This window comes from Lutjanus erythropterus, chromosome 2, assembly GCF_056507025.1.
Source record: "Lutjanus erythropterus isolate fLutEry1 chromosome 2, fLutEry1.hap2, whole genome shotgun sequence".
In the NCBI taxonomy this organism is placed as follows: Eukaryota; Metazoa; Chordata; class Actinopteri; order Lutjaniformes; family Lutjanidae; genus Lutjanus; species Lutjanus erythropterus.
In genome coordinates, this window is record NC_139318.1 from 37,077,783 (window position 1) to 37,104,786 (window position 27,004).

A 27,004-nucleotide genomic window follows, 5' to 3' on the forward strand; every position below is an offset into this window, starting at 1 on the left:
TTCTGGTTACTTTACTCCTCTTACAGTAAATTGAGTATCTTTGTGTTGTAGAAAATGTGACATTTGAGGATGTCATCTCTGTCTTTCAAAACCCAAACAACTCACTGATTAATTGAGAAAATGATTGACAGATTATTCCCCAATGAAAACAATTGTTAGCTGCGGCCCTGTCATAATGTATTCAATTAAAATTATTGTTTCCTACAAACAACAAACTTTTAAAGCCTTTGAGAAGACACTGACACAGTTATACTGTACTTTATCTTCAACAGGGGAAACAGTGAGCACAATAAACAGAGGCGTATGTAAAACAAAACCTCACAATATGTGATCTAAAAGAAATTGACTTTTCTTTTCACAGAGAAACACACAAAAAAATGGGCCAAGAAGACAGACGTGTATTGCAAATTATTTATAATTGCAAAATGTTGTGTAACAAACTGTTCTGATAAATACAAGCATTTGACAAAGCCTTATCTAAAAAAAGTCGACCTTCCATCACAGCCACAGAACACAAATAGATATGATCATATTTTCATTAGAAATAAAACCATTAGAAAAACAACTCCCAGGCCATATTTATACATTTGCATATTTCAAAATAACATAATTAAATTTCTTTTTTAAAATAACAGGGATAACTTAAAAAAAAAAAAAAAAAAAAAAAAAAAAGGACAGCTTCACACTTAGTTTCAGTCTTTTCCCTCGCTGGAGCTGCTATGTACATATAAACTTGTTTGCATTGCTGCACAAATGCCACTGACTCTCACTTTAGGTAAAGTACCTCTAAACATTAAAGCAAAACGAAAAAGAAAAATAAGTGCCAAAAGCAGGGCAACATACCCGAATTGTTCCTCTGATAACTTAGTGTCCTCCTATGAAACAACTGTGACAAGAAATCAATGTCATACTTTAGTAAATCATTCTGAAAAAGTGGCCAAAAAAAAGAAAAAAAAAAATCATTTGCGAGCGATTTAAATCTACAGGAGAAAACTGGCGAGATCCTCATGAAAGGGAAATCAATGTCACAACAGAAGCTGCTTAAATGGTTTCCCTGCATTCAAGCTTTGTATTCAGAGCTGCGAGAGTCTTATTGTGTGAGAAAAGGCAAAGGAGCATCTACTGAATCAAAATGAGCAAATTATCGAATGCAATCTTATGTTCCCAGCCACAGACGGCCACTTCTTTCATTCACACGCTAACAAAACTGTACAAAAAAAAACCCATCTCTAATAATAATATAATAATAATAAATTCAGACTTCACTCATGTTTGTTTTAATGCCTCTACTCATTAGTGACTGTGCTGCAGTATGACCCAACCTGGGTACAACTTTATTTTTTCTTTACTCTTTTTCTCTCAAGACCTTATTTACACCTGCTGTTATCATGTGGTCTGTATCTAGGTGTGTTATCTGGATAATGACATTTGATAAAAGGCCTTTGCCTCTACACCTGGTGTTCGTAAGCGCTCGTGTTATCTCGATTCTGCCAGCATTATGATCACATCTTAATATGCAAAATAAGTGCACAACATGGCACGTCTCAGATCAAGGAAATCAGTGCGGCTTGGCTTACTTTTCCTTTGCAGGAAAAAAAAGTAATTTGCAGCTTTTCGACAGGCAGACTCAGACCTTTCAGCTTCATGGGTGTTTCTTTTTTTCTTTTCCACACAAAGTGGCCAAACTGGGGCATTTAAGGTAATGAGCAACTGGAACATCTTTTGTTGCGTGTTGTTCCCGACCTTTCTCCCCCCCCTCGTGTCCTGCCACCCCTCGAGAGAACTTAGAAAGAGGGAAGGGTCATCACGCCAATGATGCCACACTTGAAAGCCCTCACCAATTTCAACAGTAGACTAACGGCGCAGACCACAGCTTCATCTCTCCCCTCTCGGCTTCATTATTTAGTTAACAGTTCATGTGTTTCCGAGGTTCAGTATATTTCATTTGATTTGTATGTTAATTCACTAATATATTTAAATGTTAAAGTTTTGTTTCTTATGCTTTTGTGATTGAGGTTAATAACTAAACTAAATTAAATCTGATCCTGTTGGCTAACATTTTCTGATGATCGTTTGTTCGTTTATATCGTTCGATAAATGTTTTTCTAAAAGTTTCTGATAGCCATTAAATATATGCTTTAATAGAATAATAAAAGCAGAAATTGCCCTCAAAATGTTCTGATGTGGTCAATGAGATCTGACCACAGTGTGAGACAGAAAACAACCGAATTGAGTCTGGTCGATCTGATAGAGGTGGAAATGCGATGCCTGTCGCAAATTTTCATTGCACGTCAGCTCGACGTAATTATGTTTTGCCTGTTTCATGAGCAGCAGAATAAGTTTTTGTTAGGCTCTTTCACTGGGGGTGTAACGCTAACTAATTAAGTAGCATTGTATAGACTGTGAATAGACTTTAATCCACCAATTAGCTAACAAGGCTAACCAAGTAGACTCATAACATTTACCTCATCCAGATGAGATATCCAGATACAGCTTGCAGAATCAACATACTGATGTCACTGTTGCCCCCGATTTCATGTTAGTCCACTGCCTGCCCTAAACTGTGTCTTACTAAGAGTTCTACCGCACGATATTGCTCGACTGCAACTCCTCGTTTTGACTGTACGATGCAATTACAATATTTATTTTAATCAAACATTTTCTCTTGCAGTTGTGGTAATGTCCTTGCTGTGATGGCGAACCACTGCAAAATGATTACAGAGGAAACACAGGGACAGAGTTTTTAGTTTTACCTCGGTCGAGGTCGACCTGAGCCGATACTAAAATGTGACGATAAAACACTGCAGACCACTGACTGGTCACATGACCCGAGACATCCTGCACAAACTGTCTTTTTATAGAACGACCACATTTTTTTTATTCACTCAAAAATGGCAGCGTGAAAAACCACACCATGATCAAATGACAAAGTGCAGACGTATCAGGAACTCCATCCCTGCATCTCCTCTTTTATAACTGTAGCGGTGGCAGTGGAAAACAAAGTAGAAACACCAAAAGTGAGTAGAGTTGAGTCGAGTTGTACTACTTTGCTAAAGAGTCAAAGGAAAAAGTCCAGTTGTGGGTGAAAGGCGAGGTCATAGAGCAGTCAGTCTGTGTTGTCAGTGCTACGATGACACATCATTCGTCCCGTCCCAATGTTGTACACTCTGCTCTCTCTCTCACACACTTACAAACACACACTTACAAACACACACACACACACACACACACACACACACACACCAATGTACACGCACAAACACCCTTTCCTGCTAAGAGTCTTTGAGCATGTTGATGCGTGCGAAGATCTTGAGTGCAGGTCCCAGTTTAATGTTCATGGTGCTCATGAGGTGGTCCTCCTTTAACAGGAGCAGCGCCTGTCCATCGATCTCCTGAGAGCGAAACTCGTCTGCGATCTCCTGACAACCTGCATCCACAGCAGAGGAAGAGACACACGCTGCAGTTAGTCACGCTAAAATTTTTACTTAAGATCATTATTAATGCAACTTAAGACCCATTTCCATACTCCATCCAGACTGGCGAAAAAGAAGGAAGGTTTTAGTGACGTCAGAATCCAGGAAACCGTGTGCAAAGTCCAGAACACCTCCACCTTTAATGCTGACACAGACCCAAACGCTGTCACTTACCAGAGTTGCAGGAGCGGCAGAGGAGACTCTGGAGATGCTCCCAATGTAAATTCAGAACAATACTGGGTGATGGCAGGTGTCTGTTGGTGGCTTTCTATGGTGGATTTATGTTTCTTTTTCCCGATGTGACATTAAGGCATTTGTGTCTTAGTTTGATAAATAAGCTCCATCTGTATTTTGTTTTAATGCTTAACGTAAATGGAGATAAATAAGTGATGACAGTGAATAAGCTGTTAAAAGTCAGATATTAGTCATCTGTTTTAATTCACACTCATGTATTTTGTAAAAGGCAACAACGTGTAAGCTTTCTGTTACAACACAGATCATAGTTTGAGTACGAGAACTTGGATACTCCTGTAAGAAAATACTACAAAAACTGTGAAATAAAAATGCTTTGCTAAAAATGCTTTACAGTTCTGTGCAAGTTTTCCTTCTCGAATAAAAGTAATAACTCACCCAAAAATGAAACTTTAGTCATTATCTACTCACCCTCATGCAATCGAAGGTCAGCGTTGCAGAATCTCCCAAACAATCTAAGTGAATGATGACCAGTTTTCAAATAAAAAAAAAAAAACAACTGAAAAAGTGAAAAATTAAAATGCCTCCATACTGCTCATCTGGTGTAATCAAAGTTTCCTAAAGCCCAACATTCACTTCCATACACATACCACCACACCACACACACACACGAACACACACAGTTCAGACAAGAGTTCAGGCGTGCATGTGAACGTGGCTCCAAGCTGAGGATCTACACTGAAGATTTAGGCTAAAAACTTGGTCTAAGTCAGCTTGGCATGTCGGGGCTTTAGGAGACTTGGATTACACCAGACGAGCGCCGTTTTCCTGTGAAACTCCAGCAGTGTTTCATGGACTAAAAATATAAACCTGGCCTTCAATCAGCATGAGGGTGAGCAGATAATGACTTTTGATTTTTGTGTGAACTATCCCTTTAATGAGTTAAGGCAAGGCAGCTGATGAGCTTCAGCTGCCCACAGCCTTTGTACTAATTTGAGCATTTTCTTAAACCAGCAGCAGGTTTCAAGAGGCTGCAAATAAATGTGCAGCCAGATCACACTGAACCTGCACTGATTACTATTAGATAAAATTAACATTAACAGAAACTATTTTAATTTATTATCTCAGTTTGCATTAGTGTTATTGATTCCATGTTTTGTAGTTTTGTTACAGTGTGATCAATACAAATTCTTCCCCAAAACACATTTGAAAGCGAGACTGATGTCAAATTTTACAAAAGCAACATTAATGTCATAATTCAATCGATTGTTAACTTGCAAAATCACATTCAAAGGTAAAATATGGAGGTTGCCAGCAGGCTGCAGAGACACTGACCTCCGAGCGACTCCAGAAAGTATAAACAGAACTTATAGTGTATGAATCTGTTTGAGAGTATAACTGAGCCCTGATACTCTGGACGACAAGTCCTCCAGTGTAAGTTGATCAGCTGTTTATACCTGTCAGTTGTCGGTCAGTGTAAAGCTAAGCCTGTTATCCTGAAAACAAAAACCCACTGCTCTGAAAATACACACTCTGGAGTTGGAGTTCAGTGACTTCCTGTCTTACTGCCTGGCAGCCTCCATCAACAGATCACTCGGTTATAAACATCTACTCCTTCTACAATATTGGAGTGATTTCTTATGTCTCATAAATAGACAGTGATTCTGCAAACATTCAGTATTAATTTTAGCTTTATGTAAAGTGAATAAACCTGAAACGGCAGTGTGAGGAATTTTCAAAGCATTTTTTAAGGCCTAAAATTCAGATTATTGGACTTTAGACTTTAAGACTTTTTAAGGACCAGCGTTCCCTGAACCCTGTTCAGTCTTGAACTTTATGACTTTCTGAGTGTGTTTCCTGCACACTGACCTGGCAGTGAACGGATGAACTCATAAACTTCCTCCACGTTCCACTTGGCGGGGTCGTTGGGCAAGAAGCGCTGACAGAGCGCGGGTGCGTCTCTCCCAGGACAGCCCTCCTGGTCTGAGGCCCTGCTCGGATGCCGGTGGACGGGGACCTGAGCCGGGGCCGGAGCGGGAGCCAGGGGTCCGGAGCTGGCTGCCGACAGTGGGGACGGCGGCTCCTCGTAGCTGGACATGTCCGAACACGGGCTGGACTCCTCCTGACTGGGCTGCGAGGGATGCGGCGAGGAAACGGAACCGCCCTGGGTCTGCTGCGGTGACGGGGACAGTTTCTGAAGAAGGAGAACAGTCAGGCGTGACGTGAAGACTCAGCATTTGAGAAATGAATGGCTCATCAGTAAAACACTGCTGGGACACCATGTGAAGACACAGCAAAGATTAAAAGGGTCATAAGTAAGATTTATCCTGTACAATTGCTTTAAATGAATGTAATACACCTGCAGGGAGTTGATAGGGCTGTTGGATCGATACCAACGCCTTGAAAATCACTTTGTCAGGTGCTGAACCCTCTGGATTATAAAAGACTGGTCACTGGTCCAAACATGAAACAAAAGCACCCCCCACTGGAGGTTCAAGACCTCGAGGCATTACATAACTTCAAATCCTTTGACTGTAGAGCCTATAAGGGTTCTTCATAAGGCAAAAACATTATAGATTTCAGGGCAAAATAAATATAAAAACATATTACCTGTACATTTCTGTAGATTTTCTGTTTTTACTGTCTATATTATTCATCTCCAATGCAAAAAGGCCTCATGCAGGAAGTGATATACAAACAAATTTTCTCCTGTTTTTGTTCTCATCCACAGTTTCTTCTTATTTTGTTAGTACCCACTAATTTCTGGGATTTTTATTTTTTATTTTTGCTCTCTTCTTAGGTAAGAGAAAATTTTATGACCAGTCAAAAGTTCTCTTAACAAGATTAAAAAAAAGGGGGGGAAAAGTCCACAAATTGATTTTCCAATGCAAGGAAACATAAGTTTAAAAAAATACTGAAATATTTACCAGTGTTTTTATCCTGTTAATATTATAATGTTAATTGTTCTTTACGTATAATTTTAGGATAGTAAAATTGTGTGTTTACAATATTTGGGGTGTTTGCAGAACATTTGGACCTGAATAAACAGTTAAAGAGACAGTTCACCCCAAAATCAAAAGTAGACATTTTTCCCTTGGCCTGTAGTGTTAATTATCCATTCAGATTTTTTTGTAGGGTTGCTGTAGGGTCTTCCTTCTCTCTGATATAAGATTCTGTAGTAAAATCTACCGTAAAATCTATCCCACATGAAACCGCTCACAACAAGGTCTGTGGATCATCTTGAGGTGATATCTGAGAAACTCTGCAACTCACACCAAAACTATCTAGATGGATAAACAGCAGTACAGGCCAGAGGGAAAAGATGTATTTTTGATTTTGGCGCGAACTATTCCCTTAAAAGATTTTGGCTGTAAAACCTAAAAAGATGGTTCTCAAGCCAAAAAATATAATATTTATCAGTAACAAATGTGATATACTCTATTACCTCTACATTTCTGTAGGATTTCTGCTTTCATTATCGAAATTAGCTGTCGCCATCGTAAAAAAAAATGTTATTGTGTCATTACAGGTTTTGGGTGAATTAACACTACACAGTGTTAGCACAAAGGGACACAAAGATTCTGGGAAAGTAGAACAATTCATCATTAAAAAAACACTGCAGCAAATTACCTAAATGACCACATATTGTTAATCTAAATTGATACTCTTTTGCCGAAAAGAACATTTAACTTCAGTAGCAGTATTAACAGTCCTACAGTGAATGTAAATGACCGCTGGCTAATTCAATGCATGGGTGTGTGGTTTTGACGTCTGCCCAGGAACCTGTATAGTTAAACATATGGCTGAACTTTTGCGGGACGCTGAGGAAAAAAAAAGTATTTTGAGCCCTGAAAGACTCTCAGCAGATCCAGTTGTTTTTGACGTCTATATGACTTGTGCAGGAGGCAGAAAATCTCTACTAATGCTTCTCTCACCCTACTGGTCACCAATAAACGTTGACAGAGATCATAGAGCAGTTAATGACCCTTTAAAGACAGAGGGAGATAATCAGCCACTGACACAAATGATGCCCAAGTTCATTAAAAAGCACGAGGCGTGAAAAGTGCAGGGCATAAAATGTGCAGTGGAAGCAGTCTGTGATGGAGGTAAAGTGTTGATGTGGAAGTTTTATAACTGTAAAGGAGTGTGTGTGTGTGTGTGTGTGTGTGTGTGTGTGTGTGTATGTGTGTATGTGAGTGTATATGAGTCCGTACCTGCTTCTTAGCCTCTATATTGGAGCGGCCCTGAGATCTTCGACGCCAGCGATTCGATGGTTTACTCCTCTCTGGACGGAAGAGGCCGATCCGCTTCGTACAGCCCACGTTGTACCTGTTCAGAAATGTCCAATATTAGAGCTTTACCTTTTAATATAACTTTGGAACTAAATGAGAGGACACGTAAAGTCAAAAGAGACTTACCTCTTTGCACAAACCATGGAGCAGAATCTTTTAGAGCCTTTGAACGTGTAGGCGAAGTCGACCCAGCCACAATATTCACACGTCAGCTTCGGTTCCTGCTCTTTTTCTGTGAAAAGGGAAACATGAGACAGACGTTAAATATTAGTTTTTCTTCTGATTGCACATTTTCTCTGACCACTTAACTGTAGGATTTAATTTTATTATATTTGTTTTTGTCTAACAGAACTGTATAGTGCTGAGTATTATGTGTATAAAAAGTGAAAAATGTCATAAAAAGGCTCTATTTGTTCAGCTCTCAGTACTTTTGCAGCTTCTAACTGAATCTCTGTGGTTTTAAGTTTAGTTTCTCGCCTGTGTCTCTGTTTTTCCGTTAAGGTTTCTGCTTTATTTCACTGTTTTATGTCACTTTCAGTTAGACAGGACTCCTGTTAAGTTACTGAAGATGAAAACGCAACATTTCCTGGTTTTGCTGCTTCATAATAAAAACCTTTTATATAACAAAATAAGATGGGACTTTTATTGTGGAAGTAAAATGTTTATCCACCACCAAGCTAAGCAGCATGTGTTTGGATCAAAGGAGCAAAAGACTCACAGAAGTTACCAACGGAGGTGACAACCCTTTTTGGAAAGGGACAATCAACACATGTCCACCTGGATGTCATGTTTACATCACTGTCCATCAAAGCAATAGAAAAAGGAACGATCCAGTGTCTCACCGGTGGCTATACAAGAAGTCCAGTTTGCAAAACAGATTAATGCATGTGAAGGCTTAGCAGGCATCAAAAACCAGCAGTCTTTAATAACCACAGGCATGAAATATAGTTTTCGTTTCTGTTTCGTCTTTTTACAGTGGTAAGTTTAACTCGTAAAAGTGCTGCTGATATTTTGCCACTTGTGTGTCACTTTATGTTTTACTTTAGAGTGAAGGCAAAAATAGGGCTTGTGTCCATATAGTGTTTTATTCTGAGCGCCAGCATCTTTTTTCAGAGTGTTTTGCCTTTTTTGTGCGTCTGTTCCAAGAGTGCAGTGTTGTTGTTTTTTTTTCATACCACACATGCACTTCATCCCAGCGCTCCCCTGTGCCCTGCCAGCACTTTTCCGACACAAAAAAATACATGTACATGCGTCAGGCTGGGTATCGGTGCTCAATACATTTCAGGTATTGACTGAAATAACCTACAACCAAGTAATATCAAAACATCTCCAGTCAAAAGATACCTGCATTCAATCCTTTTTGTAAACAGATCTGAAAAGAAAATGACTATTTGTGTGGTTTTGACAACAAAACATTTGAAATTCTGGCTCTGTTACACACCTGTGGTGTCTGACAAAAATAAATGTATAAAATGTTGAAGGACTGTTTCAGGAAAAACTGTGAATATGACAAACATGATGACACATCTAATAAAGTATGAAGAAAACTTCAGGGTGGGCAGCTGCACCACATAAATAAAGTATCAAATAGAGTACTCTATTGGTTTCAGTATCACTTTAAGGGTACTGGTATTGCAATTTTTTAAACAATACCCAGCCCGAGCCATGGAGCCTTAGGCTTTTACTATGAAACCAAACATGTTAATAATTATGTTTTGTTGCAGTTTTGCTGCTTGAGAAATGGAAAACATTCCAGGAAACAGGGACTTATATGTCAATAATGTCAAACTTTTAGGAACTAAAGTTCTTCTTCTTCTTCTTGTGGAGGACATTTATTATTTAGCAGGTTGGTTTTGGTCTGAGAGAAAAGACAGAGCCACACACGGGTCAAGAGGTTTGGTGAAGAGATGCATGTAATTTCGCTGAGGGCGACCTTTTCTGTGACGACACAGAAGACAGCAAGTGCAGCACCAGCTCTTCTCATCATTTATCACAGCAGCTGTTTGACAGGTCTGCATTATTTAAACCGCAGTAACTGTGACTGGTGACATATTATGCTCATTTCCAGGTTCACACTTTTATTTGAGGGTTCTAATAGAATAAGCTTAGAGGCTTTAATGTTCAAAAGACACATTATTTTTCTCATACGGCCCATTGCTGTAGCACGTCTATCCACCTTCTGTGTGGCCAGTGTTTTGGAACATAGATTTTCTGAAAGGGAGAGCAAGCAGAAAAGAGGAAGATGGTCTGTTCTCATATTTTATGGGTCTTTAGAGACACCAGAAATGCATTTATGTTGAAAAAGTGTGTATTTTGCATAAGATGTGATGATGTGTGTCCATTGTTACGAGACTGGCACTTTGTAATGTCACCATTTCATACACCCTCTAAAGTAGAAATAAATTTTTCTCTACCCTCAGAAAGAAGTCGGATTGGTGCATATCTCGTTTCATGAGCAGCAGCACAGTGCAACACAACCTTTGGGACTTGTCTAACACTTTTTGTCTCACCTGGCTGGTTCATGTCCTCGGGCTCAGAGTCGGTGTTCGCTGCGTTGCTGACCGGGGTTTTGTCGGGGTCTGAGGAGAGCTGATGGTCCAGCTTCTTCGGGCTGTCGATGAGAATGGGCAGACGCTCCACCTGGTGACAGGTAGAAAATATTTACAACTCTGCCAAAATGAAACAGTATGTGCTCCGGGAATATAAATAGGAATCAAATAGTGCTGAAACAATTAACCAAACAATCAACTCATCAATCAGCAGAAAATTAATCTGCAAGAAAAATCTGTGTAGAAAATCCAAAATTGGCCACAAAAGTCGCAATAAATGCAAAAGGCCACATCTAGAGCCAATGTTTGGTCTGACAATCTGCACCCTCTGTGGATACAAACACCTCATTCTGAGGTAACGAAAACATTATAATTCTCATTTTCTGGTGATTATACTCTAATATGAATATTATATTCCATTTCTGCCATATTCTGCCAATAAATCTTACACACTGGAAAAAAAAATGCTAGAAATTCTTTGTTTTCAGCCACTCTAATATAGAAACTTGCTGCTTTTCTCTGTTTCTCTGTTTTACATTATTTTAAATTAAATATCTTCAAGATTTTAGACAGTTGGTCAGACTGACATATTACAGAGCACAAGGTGGCTCTATAATACATCTAAATTATATTATATATCTATATAATATACTGTAGTAGGCATTTCACCATTTGTGACATGTTAATACGAAACAAAACAAGAAACACTAACAATCAATAATAAAAATATTCACTGCATCTAGCTGAAAGTGCCATATAAATGTTTTTTTTTTTTTATGTAGATGCTGCATTCTTTCATGCTGGGTGACAGTATGAACTCCTTATGTTTGTTCAGCCCTTTATGCATGTAAATATACTGAGTATTTACACCAAATGTCCAGTAGGAGGCAGTGAGCCCCAAGCATAAAAAAATACAACATGCACGTCTTCATGTTGCACCTTAACAAAATGATTTAGTGATTAATAAAAATGGGATGATACAAATGTTAACATGACAGATTAAAGGAAGGATTTTTATGTCTCGAGATGCTGCAGCTCGTTTCTCTCTCACACACACCGACACGCACCTTCATCCATCTGAACTCTCTCAGATACAGACTCTGACCTCCCTATAATTAATGACTGAATCAAACAGAAGCTGTGAGCTGTCACTACTCGTAGTAACAGCGGGCGTGTGTTCGCCTGCTGACAGCTCCCTGCAGGCGAGTACACTGGAGAGAGTGTGTGTGTGTGTGTGTGGAGGCTCTGGGTTGTTTATCATGTCTTAGCCGAGACTGGGGCGCACTTACACACACGGGGAACGGCTCGGCTCCCTCCTGGATGACAAAGCCTTCGATGACATGTGTGAGGACCTGGGGCTTGACGATGGCCTGGGGCGGTTTGTTCTCTCCGTTCTGCGGCGTGCTGCCCGTCACGGTTGGCGCCTCGCTCTCATTTCCTGAGGTCATGGCTGGAGGCGGGGTCCCAGGTGCAGCGCTCGGCCTCTTGGTTGAGCCCCCTCCTGACAGAGAAATAAATACAACACCATCCTGTTAATATACGAGAGGAGAGCGTGTTCTCTGTGAGCGGTGGTCACTCGGGGATTGAATGTGAATGATATTAGAGATGGAAAAAAAAAAGTGGGTGATTAATCATTTCTGTCATTTTGGAAGCAAAAATACCAAATATTTTCTCGTTGCAGCTTCTTGAAGGTGAGGATTTGATGCTTTTCCCTGTCGTGTGATAGTGAAGTGGATATTTTTAGATTTTTGACTGTGGGTTAGACAAAAAAAAGCATTCTGGAAATGTCAATTTGGGCTCTGGATAATTGCACTGGACATTTTTCAACATTTCTTGACATTTTATAGGTAAAACAATCGATCAATTAGTCATTTTTTGATCAAAAATTCCCCAAATTGTCTGATTCCAGCTTCTAAAATGTGAGTATTTGCCAGTTTTCCTTACCACATGTGATACTTATCTGAATATTTTTGGTTTTAGGCTTTTTAAAGACATCACATTAGGATTTGAGTATTCTCTGACCCTTTAATGATCCAACAATTGACTGACCAACCAATCTGCAGATGAACTGACACTGAAAAATTAATTAGTCACAGTCCTAAATGAAACTTACACCAGCAATGTGAAGTACACCCACTTATTTGAATTAGTTGATCATTTAATTAAGAAAATAATCAGCAGCCCTAGGTCAATGGTGTAACTCAATCTTTATTCAAATTCAAATTCTGATTTCAGCTTCTCAAATGTGAATATTAACTGCTTTTTTCTTACAATATGTGACAGTAAAGTGAATATTTTGTGTGGTTGAGACATTTTATCATTTCTATCATTTCACAGAACAAACAATCAACTGAGAAATCAATCAGTAGATTAACTGACAGTGAAATTAATTAATTTAGTCCTAAATGAAGCTTACTTACATCAGCAATATGAAGAAAGGTAAACTCAGTATAACCACTTTCTTTATTTGAATTAGAGGTGATCAATTAATCAAAAAATAATCAGCTACCCAAAATTAATGATAACAATCTTTAACCAAACATGCCACAAAAAACAGTCTGATTTCAGCTTCTAAACTGTGAATATTTGCAACATTTCCTCGTCATATATGATAGTAAACTGAATATTTCTGGGTTTTACACTAAAGGTTTACACACTAAAGACATCAACTTGGGATATAAGAATCTATAATTGACATTTTTCAGGATTGTGACATTTTATTAATTGAGAAACCAATCAGCAGAATAACTGACAGTGAAATTAATGACAATCTTTCTTAGATTAGCAGTGTGGAGAAGAGAAAACACTGTATACCTACTTTTATTAGTCACATTACATAGAGCTTATCTATATTATCAAACTTAACATCTGAGCATTAACATACATAGCTGAAGCTCGACCTGAATCATTTTATAGATGCAATGATTAGTCAATTAATTGGTAACTATTAAATTAATCAGCAACTATTTCAATAATCCATGAAACATTTTGAGTCACTTCTCCAAAGTCCCTCTTGTTAGCATGTGAATATTTCCTCCTTCACTTCTCTATAACACTAAACTCAGCATCTTTGAGTTGTGGACCAATCAAGACATTTGAGGACGTCATCATGGGCTTTGGGAAACAGTGACTGGCATTTTTCACCATTTTCCTCATATTTTATGGACCAAACACCTAATTGCTAAAACGATCAACAGATTAATCAACACTGACATTAAAATAATGGTTAGCTGCAGTCTTAAATAATTAATTATGAAACTAAGAAGCGGTTCGCTTTTATATAATCACACATTATAATACTTATGACTCAGATACGGAGCTATGCGTGCGTATGAGGTAATATTATTCAAAACCAATACATAATTGTGACATTAGAGTCATCTATCTGCATGTAAAACAGTATCCAGTCATATCCACCTGCCTGCTGCTGATTTAAATAAGTTTTCAGTTGATGGTCTAATAATATCAGAACATTAGAAGTGACCTACTAGCCCACAGTCGATCAATAACAAACAGTAAATCCATCATGTTTCAGTCCCAGCGACGTCTCGTCTCTTCACTGAACACAAAGCGAAAGTAAGAAAAACACACAGATGCTCAGTCATCGTGTTAACATGCTGAAAACTTTTCTTACCGCAGAGTTCAGAGAGGAAACATGTGCGGTTTTGTTGTTGTTGTTGTGATGATCCGACACAAACACAAACACGCACCACCGACCAGCCGCTGCGCGTCTCACGCCGAGACCGAGTTAAATCTGCAGCGCCGCTTCAGTTCAGAGCCGAGAGAGAAAAGAAAACAGGGTCTCCGCCTCCTGTTTCCTCCCACAGTCTGATCACACTGCTGCTGCTGCAGGACTACATGCTTCAGCCCTGACTCTGAGCTCACTGTCTCCAGATTTAGTCTAATACTGACGAGCACTATGACCTATTTGTAAACCTACAGTCCATTAGACAAATAAAACGTGAGCGTATGTTCTCAGCAGGGCCGTAGAAAGATATTTCAGGACCCAAGTCCAAGCCCCCCCACCCCCCATCTGTGAACCCTCTGAGAAAACTTTGACCAGACACCTAAGAACTCTTTAAATGTTTATATTATTAATTAATGTCTCAATTATGTGGATTTTTCCTTTCATTTTATTAATATTTTATTTAATTTACTTATGCTTTCGATCTGTGATTCCCAAAGTGTGGGATGCAGCAAACTGGTGGTGCAGGTGGGCCTTGAGAGGTCATGGAAAATTAGTAAATAAAACCTTTTAAGGTTCAATTTTATTTGTTTGAAAGCATCATGTAATATTTAGGATCGTGTGTTGCCCACAGCTGTGATTAAAGGTTTGGGTGGGCCGCAAAAGATTCTGATTTCATTCAGATTTCAAATGCATTTCAATGCACACTTAATGTTAATGTTCCAAATATGGAGCCTTCTCCACACCGTCTGCAACACATCCTGATAGTGTTAAGGCACCATTCAGACCAGTGACAGATTTGAGAAATGGACAGCATGACAGCTCCCCAAACATGAAGCCAAAACATCTCAACTGCCCCCTGGTGGCTGGATGCAGGTCATACATCCTGCCTCCCCAATGTTAATAGGTGGAACATGTGCCAAATGAAAAAACCAAGTACACATCAACTTAATTTTTGCCAAAGGTGGTTTCTGTCATTTAAGGTACTTTTAAATCACACTGGAGGTGAGATTTTAATTGTCAGTTTTAATTTCTGTCAACAGATAAAAAGTTAGCCTCAAGAGCTAGAACGTTACCACTGTTTGACAACGCCATCAGATGCTTACAGCTCCGTCTATCCTTGTCATTTTCATTCGCAGTTGCAGCCTTGCTCTGAAATTACTGACACAATCATCCAGATTTTAAATCAAACATGTTGGGAATTATCTGGGTGGCTGTGCTAAGTCGGCAAGTAGATTGGGAGGTTTAAGGCTGGATCTGTAAATCCCTCACATTAACAGATAATCTGGGCCAAACGTCTGCACAGGTCCCAGATCAGATTTCTCCTCCAATTGTCAGCAGGTCTGTATCAGGGGTTAATAAGCCCAAATCTCCAGTTTCAGCCTGCCAGTTGTGGTGACACTGCAGTAGGTGCTTCATCATCTGTCACCTTGTGGAGATCTGCAGTCTTCTGAGTGCACTCTTTTAGTTGGTACTGGTACCCAAAAAGCATTTACCCTGCACATCACCTTTATAAAAAGAGAACCTTTGACAGGACACCTCAAGACTGCAAACAAGGTCAACTGACCCTTCACTGAGCCCTGCCCTCCTTTCTTAGTGTTGCTTTAACTGTCAAGCTTTCCATTCTCACATCACACATATGCTGCTGGTAGTGATAACGCTGGCAGATTCAACATCAAAGTAGGGAGTGATTGTTAAAACATGAGGTTTTTTAATTCCACAGAGAAGTAAACAAAAGCAGCTGCGTTTGTTGCGTTAAACTAGTCTAAGTTAGCCAGACATGCTAACATTTGCAGCATATGTTAGAGCAGATAAAGTAAGTTTAATCCAGTCCCCACACTGGATGATCACCCCCCCCCCTAAAATAAGAGCATGACCTCAAGAGTCTTCAATGTACTGATGAGCTGCATTCTGTGTTGTGTTCATCAGTGTGCTTTTAATGTCTGCTACTGTCTCTATACACTAACATTTAAATATTTCAAAGAGAAGTGACAGTCTGTCTGAATGTCTGTTAGCAGGGAGCAGAGCTGAAGAAATTCAGTGCAGTTAATCTTTGTAGCTGTAACCTTGTACACTTCAGTAAGCCACAGTTTTTCTCTGGAGGCTCTTCTCTTACATGTTGCATTTTCCTGAAGTAAAAACAAATCTAAAACCTTCATCATCAAATCTGCATCATCAGAGTGGATTACAGAAATAGTTTCCTGCTCTGGTGGTGAGCAGTGCACCTCCACGGCACATCACACCCAACTCGCTGCCCATAAACAGCAATTTGTGGTCAGCAGAATGTTTCATTTTACAAGAAACACAGCATTAGCACTATTTCCAACCATTTAGGAGAAATATCACCATAGAAACTCATTCGTGCCAAAATACACCCTAAATAATGTGCTCAGCAAGAAGAGTTTAGCTGCCACTGGATCATGCACTCAACTCAAATCACTTATCAGAATCTGTTTGATCCCTTTTATCCAAATCACCTAGCTGACAAAAGGTGCACAATAAGCAGAACATGCAGCAATTTCAAAGTACATTTTTACTGAGGAGGCAACATTTCTGGGATTTTCTTGATACATGAAGCTAAAAGCTTTTTAACTGGATTATATTTTTAAAAGTACTTCCAGAGTCTTCCCACGTTTCAAAGTGGTTTGTCCAAAGTTTAGCAACTTCGAATCTTGCAAGCTGGAGTCATAATAGTCCATTACACAAGAATGCCTCAGACATTGTCTAATGGACAAAAGCTGGTCTGTAATTGAACAGTCATACGTCCCATCCACACAGGCACATTAACCATCATGAGCGTTTCTGTCAGTGTCAGTGAAGAAAATGATGAAGTATTTCCCCACTCATTCTTTATAAACTACTTTAGATAATGTTATTGTAGTTTTAACTCCTGTACTGGCTTCCCAGTTTATCAGCATGTACATCTGTACAATGTAACACTTTAACGGTGTCTGCTGAAACGCAAGGCAGGATTTATACCAGGAGGCCCTGGAGTGTGGCTGTAATGCCCCTTCTAAAATTAACTAGCCACACAACCTGTTCATCCTGCTGTTTTTTGAACTAGGCGCTGTGCCATTAAAACAAAGTTTCAGATTTTCTCATTTAAAACTACATGTGACCCAACAGATTCCCAGTGTCTCCATCATCACGCAGGACAGCAGCAGGAGTGCGAGCAGCTTTCTGACTGCATCTATAATCATCGGGTACTGAAACTTGTCCAGTTTAATTTTGATTAATCTCAACCCATTTACAGACTTTATCTTGTCAATTGTTCATAGCATTAAAAAAAATCATATAATTAATGGACCCTTCCTTAAGGCCCGCCCCTTTTAGCTCTGTGCTCCAATAACAACTGAGAAAAAGAGGCACGTTAGTCAACTTTCTCCTGTTCCTGTAAAAATGAGATATAGGGTCACATCTTTAGTTAGCTAAAGTTAGCAAAATGCTAACTAACCAGCTAGCTAATGTAAGCAAAATGCTGGCTAACTTGCCAAATAATGCTAGCAAAATGCTAGCTAAGTAGCTAGCTAATGCTTGATGTAGATTATCTACATTTGCTTACATTAGCTATCAGATGTAACTTGCTAGCTACTGAATGATGGAGATTAGCTTGTTAGTTATGTAGCACTTTGCTAAAACTAGCAAACTCAGTGGCTCCCAAACTGGAGGGGTTCCCTCTGGGGAAAATTCAACTTAGACACTTAGACACTTTTTCAATCAGCTGCATCCCCAGTTATTGCTAGTGATTGATAATAATTTCTGCTTGGGAAGAGTGCTTAAGAAAGTTTTGGAACCACTGAGCTAACTTAAGATGTGACTATGCTGCTATGCTGCTCTTTTACAGATGCCACAGCAATGTCTTTCAACCATCTTAAAAATCCACACAGAGCGGAAAAGAGCAGGACTTAAGAAGGGTCAGCTGTTCATACTTAAAAAAAAAATAAAAATCAATTAGACCACATTTTGTGGAAAGTAATAAACTCAGCACTGTTTTTCAATACACTGATTCCTAATTGTCCTTATTGATACAGAATCATATACATTTTCATCGCGAATCTGGTTGTAATACTTTTTATATGATAAGTACTCCATTTGCTTACAGTGTGTTTTCACTGCTCTTCCGGGGTTTTTTATTGTGGGTTTAAATGTTTGTGCACAACTCAGCAGTGAGTCAATTGTGGGTATCGGGTGAGCTTTTTGGCAACAGCACAGAGACGACAACAAAGCAATATGAGACAAAACAAACTGAAACTAAATGTGCTGCAGACACAACATGTTCTGAATTACAAGTAATCATCAGCATCAATTTTTATTTTCCTCCGCTGAAGATTGTGAGAGTTGGCAAACTCAAGGAGAACAGAGATGGGAGAAGTTGTAACTCTCTTTTTAAACTGGTACCAGTGGCTATTTGGTTAAAAAGTTTGTTTAGTGAATGTTTGAACACTCCACAGAGAGTCATTTAGCGACATAGTAAATGATGCTGAATCATTACCTTGTGGCTGAACAGCTGGTGTGGCGGGGTCGACCTTCGGCTGCTCTACAGGCTTGGCGGGTTGTGATGGCGAAGGTGCAGGTTGCTGCTGTGGCTGTTGGGGCTGTTGTTGTTGTGTGGTGGGGGTTGGACACGTCTCTCTGACCACCAGTGACGTTGGCTTATCTTTACAGTCCTGAACCAGTCGAGAGGCCTATGACGTGCATTGGGAACAAAAGGATAGAGGACAGAAAACGTGAGAAAGTCACATTTGAGACGGTGTTGAAAAGAGATCAGGGACTGTTAATACTTTTAATGTCAGTGACTCAAATACTGAAAACCATTAGGCTGGAAAATATCACACCAGACGGAAAATATTACACCAAGAATCCCAAACTCTGAAGATTCCTGTGTTTTTTTAACATTATGTCTTGGAGTAGAAATGGATTTAGTGGGTGTTGTTGGAACAGTAGTTTTTGTTTTGCTGGTTACCACAAAAAAAATGTGAACAACACAAAGTCAGGATATTAAGTAGGACAGAAAGTCGTGTCCCATTACAAACAAATGGAGTACAAAAACATGAAATAATAGCCATTGTGCAATTTTGGAAAAAAAAACACATAATGGCTAATATGTTATTGTGACCGCTTGATTCCACTGGGCACGGCTACGTCACATTTCCGGCTGTGACGCAGCCACCAGAGCTGATCGCGACCATTCTAGACAATGCTTGTGATTTCACCAGAGGCGTGTCCCAGAGGTGGCTCTACACTCTGATCCGGAGAGCACGCGCCAAATCTATTTTTGACAGAAGATGCGTCAAGCTGCAAGGAGTAGATTTAGCCAGGCAGGAAGTCTGACACCGGAACGGCATAGAGAATGTGATCAGCTTTCAAAATAAATCTCCATGTGCAGATTCCCGGTTATGAAAACAGGCAAAAAGAAACCATTTAAGTACGTAGTCAACTGTTAGTGTGTTAGCATCAAATCAAATCAAAATGTATTTATATAACCCAATATCACAAATTATAATTTCATTCAGGGGGCTTTACAATCTGCACAATGTGCAGCACCACATGTAGACATGTAGAAAAACTAAGGAAAAACTCTCTATAAAACTTTTAACAAAGAAAGAATCCTCAGAAGGAGCCACAGAAGAGGGATTCCCTCCCAGGATCGACACACGCGCAATAGATGTTGTGTGTACAGAACAGAACAGCAAATTAATGCATGCTAACATTTGCTAATTGGCAATAGACCTGACGTACAGCTGAGACTGATGGTAATGTCATTCACTTTGCAGGTATTTGGTCATAAATCAAACTGAAACGTTGACCTGATGGTGGCCCTCAAGGAAAAAAAAAAATCAGAGATTACAATTTATCCTGAGGCGGTGAGGGGATGTGTGTAAAGACATGTCACTCAAAACCACAACCTCATGTCAACCTCATGAAAGCATTAGAAGATAAGAGGATCATCATTCATCATCTGGGAACCATGAATGTGTGCACTAAATACATTTTCTTGTGCTAATAACAGCACCTGACCAAACATGGTCCAGTTTGTCTAAACCACCTACTTAAATTTCCAAACTTCTATCCTACCGTGCCAACGACTATAGCAGTAGATCTACTGGCTGGATTCTTTCATATGTCCCCAGGGTGCAGTCAGGGCTCGGTAAAACTGCTTTTTCTTTTTATGCATTCTGGGCATGGAATGAGATGCCATCACCTTAGAAGCACTCCCGTCTTCGAATACCTTTAAAGGTCTTTTACAAAATGCACTGAAGAAAAAATGTTGCTGTTTTCCTTGACTGAACTGGAATGTGATATGGATATTGCTGATGTTGCCTTTATGCTTCTTTACCTATTTCCCTTGTGCTGTTATTTTTACATATTGTATGTATTCTTAGACATGGCATTTCTTTTATGTAAAACTGCATGTGCTGCCAGTTTATTCAGGACTCCCTGGAAGAAGAGATCTAGTATCTCAGTGGGACCTTCCTGGCTAAATAAAAGACAAATAAAAAATATATAAATAATTTAAACTGAATGTAAACATAGACATTAACTTTATAAAGAAAAAAGGTCAAGTCCCTTACCTTCTTTTACACCAACATTTACTTTTCCAGTCTTGCCAAAGGATTTAAATTCATAACTGATGCTGACTGAGTTTGATTTTATTAAAAAAACTAAAATGCTCATTTGTTTCTGTGGCTGTACTCACCGTTGGCTGTATTTGTAGGTTGATGGCAGTGAGCTGGACGGGCTGAGCTTTGGCATGGTTGAGGGAGGAGTGGAGGGCGTTGGGGCTGATGGTGGAGTGGAAGATGGTGGCCTGCTGGCTGGGCGTGGAGGGTTGGTGTGGAGCAGGTTTGGGCAGCACGGGAACAGGGTGCTGTGACGGTTGAATGGATGCCGTCTGCAGCAGCTGGCCCGCGGTCCTCTGGGAACCTTGACTCTGATGGACCACAAACTGCTGCTGCTGCTGCTGCTTGTGCTGCTGAACCAGGGAGTGGGGCTGAATCTGAGTGTACGCTGGAACGAGAACAACAACAACATTTATTTTTAAAATTTATGAAGTAACTGCTGTGTTCACCACCTACAGACACTACTGTTGTGTCCTTAATTCACCTGCTACTGACTACTAGAGAAGACTGTAGTTTCTCGTGTAGCCTAGTTTTCAAGTCTCAAGTGGCAATATGCACATCTGTGGTTGAATTTCACTGTGGCTTTCAGGGGTGCCCTATTTTTCATGGGGGTGGGACGGTACTGTTCACATGCATGTCCATGCATGAATGCGCCCACCTACATGCAAAAATATACTATCAAGACATTTCAGTTCATACAGAGAATATTTAGCTTGAGACAAGAGAAAAACAAAAATATCAATGTTTTTTTTAAATCACTTTCCGCCAGGAAGCAATAAAAATGCCAATGCACGGTAGGAATGTAAGTAAATATACATACATCTGAGTATCAAGATAGTAAACCAGATTTTATGCATTTGGTGGCATTTTCTTTATACTATGACAGTTTTTCTAAAATTAGATTAAACAAATAGGAATATATTACCTTGCTTACAGTATCACAGTATATTGCAATATACTGAATTGTACCCTCTGTATTGTGATGCACAGTGGAGCGGTTGTTAGTTAAAAGAAGTTCACTCGAAAGACAACATACAGTGCATGATATGAGTTAAGTGTGCCCTGACACATGAATGGCCAGCAAGAATAGAAAGCATTGTGTTTACACACAAATTAATGGAAATTGGTATGAGCAAAACACATGCATGTTGACAAATAGAGATGGTTGGGGGAAAAAAAGTCAAAATCTGAAATTTAAAACCCAGTTCTTTTTTGTGGGGATGGATGAGCATGAGCAACTGCACATGGATACAATCCGTCCGGCACACACGGGCATATAAACTAGGATATTAAAGTATTCTGGCTTCTGCAAAGTTGAGGATGAAAGAGACATTGTATGTACGTTGTGTCTCATCAGTTATTCATTTCAGTAACGGAAATATAAAGGGAAATAGAAATTATGCAGGGACAAAAACAGTGGCAATGAAAAATACAACATTTTAGAGCTCCCCCTTACTTTCTCAAATTAGGCTTTCTTTGGAGCTCATGTTTCTTTCAGGGCAGCCAAACTCCCCAAAGCTCCCCCGTGTTTCAGCTGTATATTAGTGTCATTAGTCGTAATCATTCTGCCTGTCCATGCTGGCTATAAAAAAATTAAAAAAAACTTATCTGAAAGCAATTTTGGGCTAACTTCAACAATTACCATTATCGCTGCAGATAAACCATCTGGTTTTTGATTAATCCTTGAAGATGTTTAATGGACCAGTGTGTAGGATTTAATGGCATTTAGCTGTGAGCTGGCAGACTGCACCTCGCTTCACCCTCCGCTTCCAGGCATGTAGCAGAACCTGCAGCGGGTGTGAAAGACATGAAAAGCCTCTCTAGAGCCAGTGTTTGGTTTGTCCATTCTGGGCTACTGTATAAACATGGCGGTTCAACATGGTGGCTTTTTGGTTATGACTCACTGAACACCAAGCAAATTTTTATTATTATTGTTTTTTCATAAGGAAGTTCAGAAATATCTTCACAAGTCCCAGTTGTTACAAACTGTGAGCAGTATTTACTTCACGGTGTCCAGACTCAGGTGTGTACCAGGAGCACTGAAAAATGTAGACGTCTTGACGAAACAGCTTGTTTTACAGCGTTCCCTTCACCTGCGTGCCCTTTGTTGACAGGATGTAATATTAAGAGCTTGCTGAAAGGTGCGCAGAGAGGCCCGCTGTTGCAGTTTCTGGTCTCACCATTACTCACAAATCGTTTCAAAATGGCCTGTCACCACCTGTCAGCGCTGTTGTGGGTAAAAAGACATCCTGAGCTCATAACTTGCCCTGCAGCCCAGGACACAGCGCATCAATCTTGTACTGTGAGATCATGTGTGAGTGGGAGAGTGTGCAGCGGAAGTCGCCTGAGGCTAGTCTAATATTAGAAATGCCTCAGGAACGAACACGCAGAGCCAACTGTCCATGACACTCGTTATAGAGTTAATGTTGAGTCAGCCGGTGCAGGCCCCCCCCTGCTGCTGCCTCCTTCATCTTTAACAACTCTACCAGGAAACAATAACTTACTCATTCTTATTACTGAAGCACAAACAAGAAATTAGTTACTCCTGCACGGCAGACGCATGCAGCAGCTTCTGCTATATGAGCCGTGTGAACATGGAGGTGTGTTTGGTCATGTTAATAAACCCCCTCCAATAACTCCAAGCATGGAAAACTGCCAAGTACATCAGCATTTGTCTCAAATCCCCCTCGCCCCCACCTTCCTCCTCCCCCTCCTGTTCTTTTCATGATGTTTTGTGTGGGATAGGCTCCATCTGGTTTCAAACTTTCCCTGTGAGGCACTAACCGCAGTCTGTGCCCTGCTGTGGAATATATAGATGTTTCTATCCAGCAGAGTTTGCATGTCATTAGTTCTTTTAATGCTACAGGATCTGCTGAAGAGTGTTTTCTTTTTCACATGCTGAGACTCGGTGGAACCCACCACCAACAGAAAATTTGGTTAGGTATGGCGTTACAGGGAAGGACTGCATTTAATATTAACAATGTTCAGAGCAGGAGAGGTGGGTGAATACGGCCAGCAGCATGATAATCAAAGATGTTAGCCTGTAAGATGCTTCACGCTTGAAAAGCAATCTAAACAGACACTTCAAGAGATAATAACATTCATCAGTTCAGTAGCTACGCCTAGGGGTGGCAAAAAATAATAAATTATTCGATGAACCATGATTTTTTTCTTGAAAAATTCAGCATCAATGCACAAAACTCCTTAATCTGAATTCTAAAGTAGTTCTTTATCAAACATCTTCAAAATCAAAGACTATGCACGGCCAAAAAGCAGCAACCACGATGTTAAAGATGAAGAAAACAAATAACATTATTTATACCATGGGTGAATACTTGCTTCTAATTGGCTGCAGGGTGTGCATACATTCCTGATAATGGACACCTACTAAAACTGTGCTAAGACTCTGGTAATGTGAGGGGTTTACACATCCAGTCTTAAACCTCCCAGAACTGCTTGTGGACACATTAAGGCTGCCCACTAATTCTCAAAAATGTCTGAAATTTAGGAGTTAAAATCTGAATGACTACAGATGTAACTCCTAAAGCAGGACCACATTAGCCAATGAGAGACAAAAGTCTACAAATTGATGAAAGCAGCTGAGCAGCTGACAGTGTTACAAAGTGATGATAAACTCTAGCCCTTTAGATGACGTTAACACGCATGCTGCTGTTGACAGATTCATTAAATAGTTTTGTGGGCATTTATTTATAAACCAAAGTATGGGAAAATTACTACAGTTCATTCTGAATATGTATACCAAATTTCACGGCAATCCAACAGTTGTTCCACTAAAAACAACAAATGATAACTTCATGTTGATGCTAGAACAAAAATCATGCCAGAGGGATCATCCTTTAGGCAAAATGAATGTTCGTAAAAAAAAAAAATAAAAAAAAAATCAAAGCAATCCATCCAATAGTTGTTGGTGAACTGACTAACTGATCAATTTTGACCTCCCTAGAGCCTTGCTACCTTTTGAAGAGACTGAAAAACTGAATTTGGGATTTATTTTGCTAATTTTTAGCCTAATTTCAAAGGTCAAGAATAAACTGTAATGCACAACTTTTAAGCAAACACAGAGAAGTCCTAAAGGTCCCGTGGATGAGATCATTAAAAAAAAGGACATACAGCAGGCTATTCGTCACAGCACAGGTAAAAGAAATAATTCATTGCTACTTTTTAGGGAATTAAATAATGTAATGCTTTTAATGACAGTTATTAACAGTCGAGCAGCAACAAACCCATCTCACGCAGCACCGCTTGACTTGAGCTGGGTGTTGGGAGCTGACGGCTCAAAGCTCACCATTAGTTTCAGTTGTCTTAATATATAATATACAGACTCATCACGTATATATGTATGTGTATATGCATATAAACTCAGGCAGAAGCTGAAACCAAAATACTTGAGGGATAAGGGCCATTATTGTTGATGATCAGGGTTTTACCAAAGGAGTTTCTCATTATTCTGTAGTGCTGCAACTGTTTTGTGTATCTTTCCTTCTCATGACCTGACTGCTTTATTGATGTTTGGCAGCCGATCAATGGGGCAATATCAACCATCTGACTGTGACACTACTGGAGCACAAAAGAGCATATTAAAACAAAAAAAAAACATTAGGGCAGATCCTTTGCAACTGTGTCACTTGGCTTTTTGCTCAATGTCACCCACATTAGAACCAAAATACAACACACCCTCACGGCAGCACTCAACAAATAATAAATGGTTAATTGAAGTAACCTGATGTTTTTCATGGTGCATTAACGATTATGCTGCTGTAAATGTGGTCATAAAATAAGAAAAACTGCCACATAAGAGTCAAAATGCACCAAGAATCATTTTGCAATTGAACAGTAGCACTTTTAATCATAATCTCACTGAATCATAAACGTAGAAAAAACTCCCAGCCTCTGTGTGAGTGAAGGAGGGGGATTTCTGAATCAGTGCACACCGGATACAACCAGCCCTCCCCAAGAATCCTGACAACTTTCTCAAGCTCCTAATGAGGAACAGAGAAAAGTCTTGGAAGAAGAGGAAGACAGGGGAATTCGTTTAAATGCTTTTCCCCCTCAAGGTCCTGGGATTAAGGATTGAGTGAGTCAGACCCCCACGCCCACACACGTTCATATATACAAATGCAATCGTACAATCTTCAGTATGTGGCAGTGGCCTCGACTCCCCCTCAGTTATGAATGTGCGCAGACCTCTGACTCTAGCTGAGTGTTGTTACTCAGTGTCCCGAGGTTCAGGACAGTATACGTTCCTGATGAGTTTGTAGCACCAGGCGCTGGAAAATCCCTGAGTTTCCACATTCTCACTGGCTGCTGCTTTGGCTAACTTGCATGAAACACATTCCTACTTAAAACAACAGAGAAACAACAGGCCTTACGCCATCTTTCCTCACTTAAAAAAAAAAAATCAAGTTTGTAGATACTTTATCAAGTAGGCAATAAGGGAACACAAGCTACAGCCCCAAGTCCAAAATGGGGATGTTGCGTAATACTTAAATAAAAACAGAATGCAATAATTTGCAAATACTTTTTGATGTGTGTTCAATGGAATGCAGTACAAAGACAATATATTTAATGCTCAAATTGATAAACGTTTTGTAAATATACACATATTCTGAATTTGATGCCTGCAACACGTTTCAAAAAAGATGATGGGCCACAAGACAAGTGCGTGGAACACTCCACAGGTAAACACATTGATTGATAACAGGTGATAGTATCATGATTGGGTATTTAAGGGGCGTACTTGAAAGCCTCAGTCGTTCACAAGCAAGGATGGTGTGAGGTTCACCACTTTCTAGACAACTTCATGGGCAAGAACAACGTTTCTCAAAAAATAACTGCAAGGAATGTGGGGATTTCACTACAATCCATAATGTCATTAAAAGATTCAGAGAATCCAGAGAAATCTCTGCATGTAAACAGCAGAACCAAGAACCAACACTAAATGCCTGTGACCTCTGACTCCTCAGTTGGCACTGCATTAAAAACCCACACGATTGTATAAATGATACTACACAAGCTCGGGAACACTTTAGAAACCTGTTGTCAGAAAACACGGTTTGTCGCTGAATCTACAAATGCAAGATAAGACTCTGTCATGCAAAGTGAAAATCACATATCAACAACATCCAGAATCTCCAGCCCACGAGATGAACACATGATGACGCATGATGACGCA

The 27,004-nt window shown here is 39.7% G+C and overlaps 1 protein-coding gene across 1 annotated transcript in view; it reads right to left on the reverse strand.

Annotated features, from left to right (window-relative positions):
- Nucleotides 1–3,055: 3,055 nt before the first annotated feature.
- The window catches only part of phc2b (polyhomeotic homolog 2b (Drosophila)), a 43,254-nt gene continuing 19,305 nt past the window's right edge, over nucleotides 3,056–27,004 (reverse strand). Inside the window, exons 8-15 of the mRNA XM_084738861.1 lie at nucleotides 20,889–21,199; nucleotides 18,684–18,876; nucleotides 11,796–12,007; nucleotides 10,468–10,597; nucleotides 8,084–8,189; nucleotides 7,880–7,994; nucleotides 5,535–5,859; nucleotides 3,056–3,427 (exon numbers count right to left, since the gene is read on the reverse strand). Of these exons, the coding sequence (XP_084594987.1) occupies nucleotides 3,273–3,427; nucleotides 5,535–5,859; nucleotides 7,880–7,994; nucleotides 8,084–8,189; nucleotides 10,468–10,597; nucleotides 11,796–12,007; nucleotides 18,684–18,876; nucleotides 20,889–21,199 (1,547 nt within the window). The 3' untranslated portion in view covers nucleotides 3,056–3,272. The remainder of the gene's footprint in view (nucleotides 3,428–5,534; nucleotides 5,860–7,879; nucleotides 7,995–8,083; nucleotides 8,190–10,467; nucleotides 10,598–11,795; nucleotides 12,008–18,683; nucleotides 18,877–20,888; nucleotides 21,200–27,004) is intronic.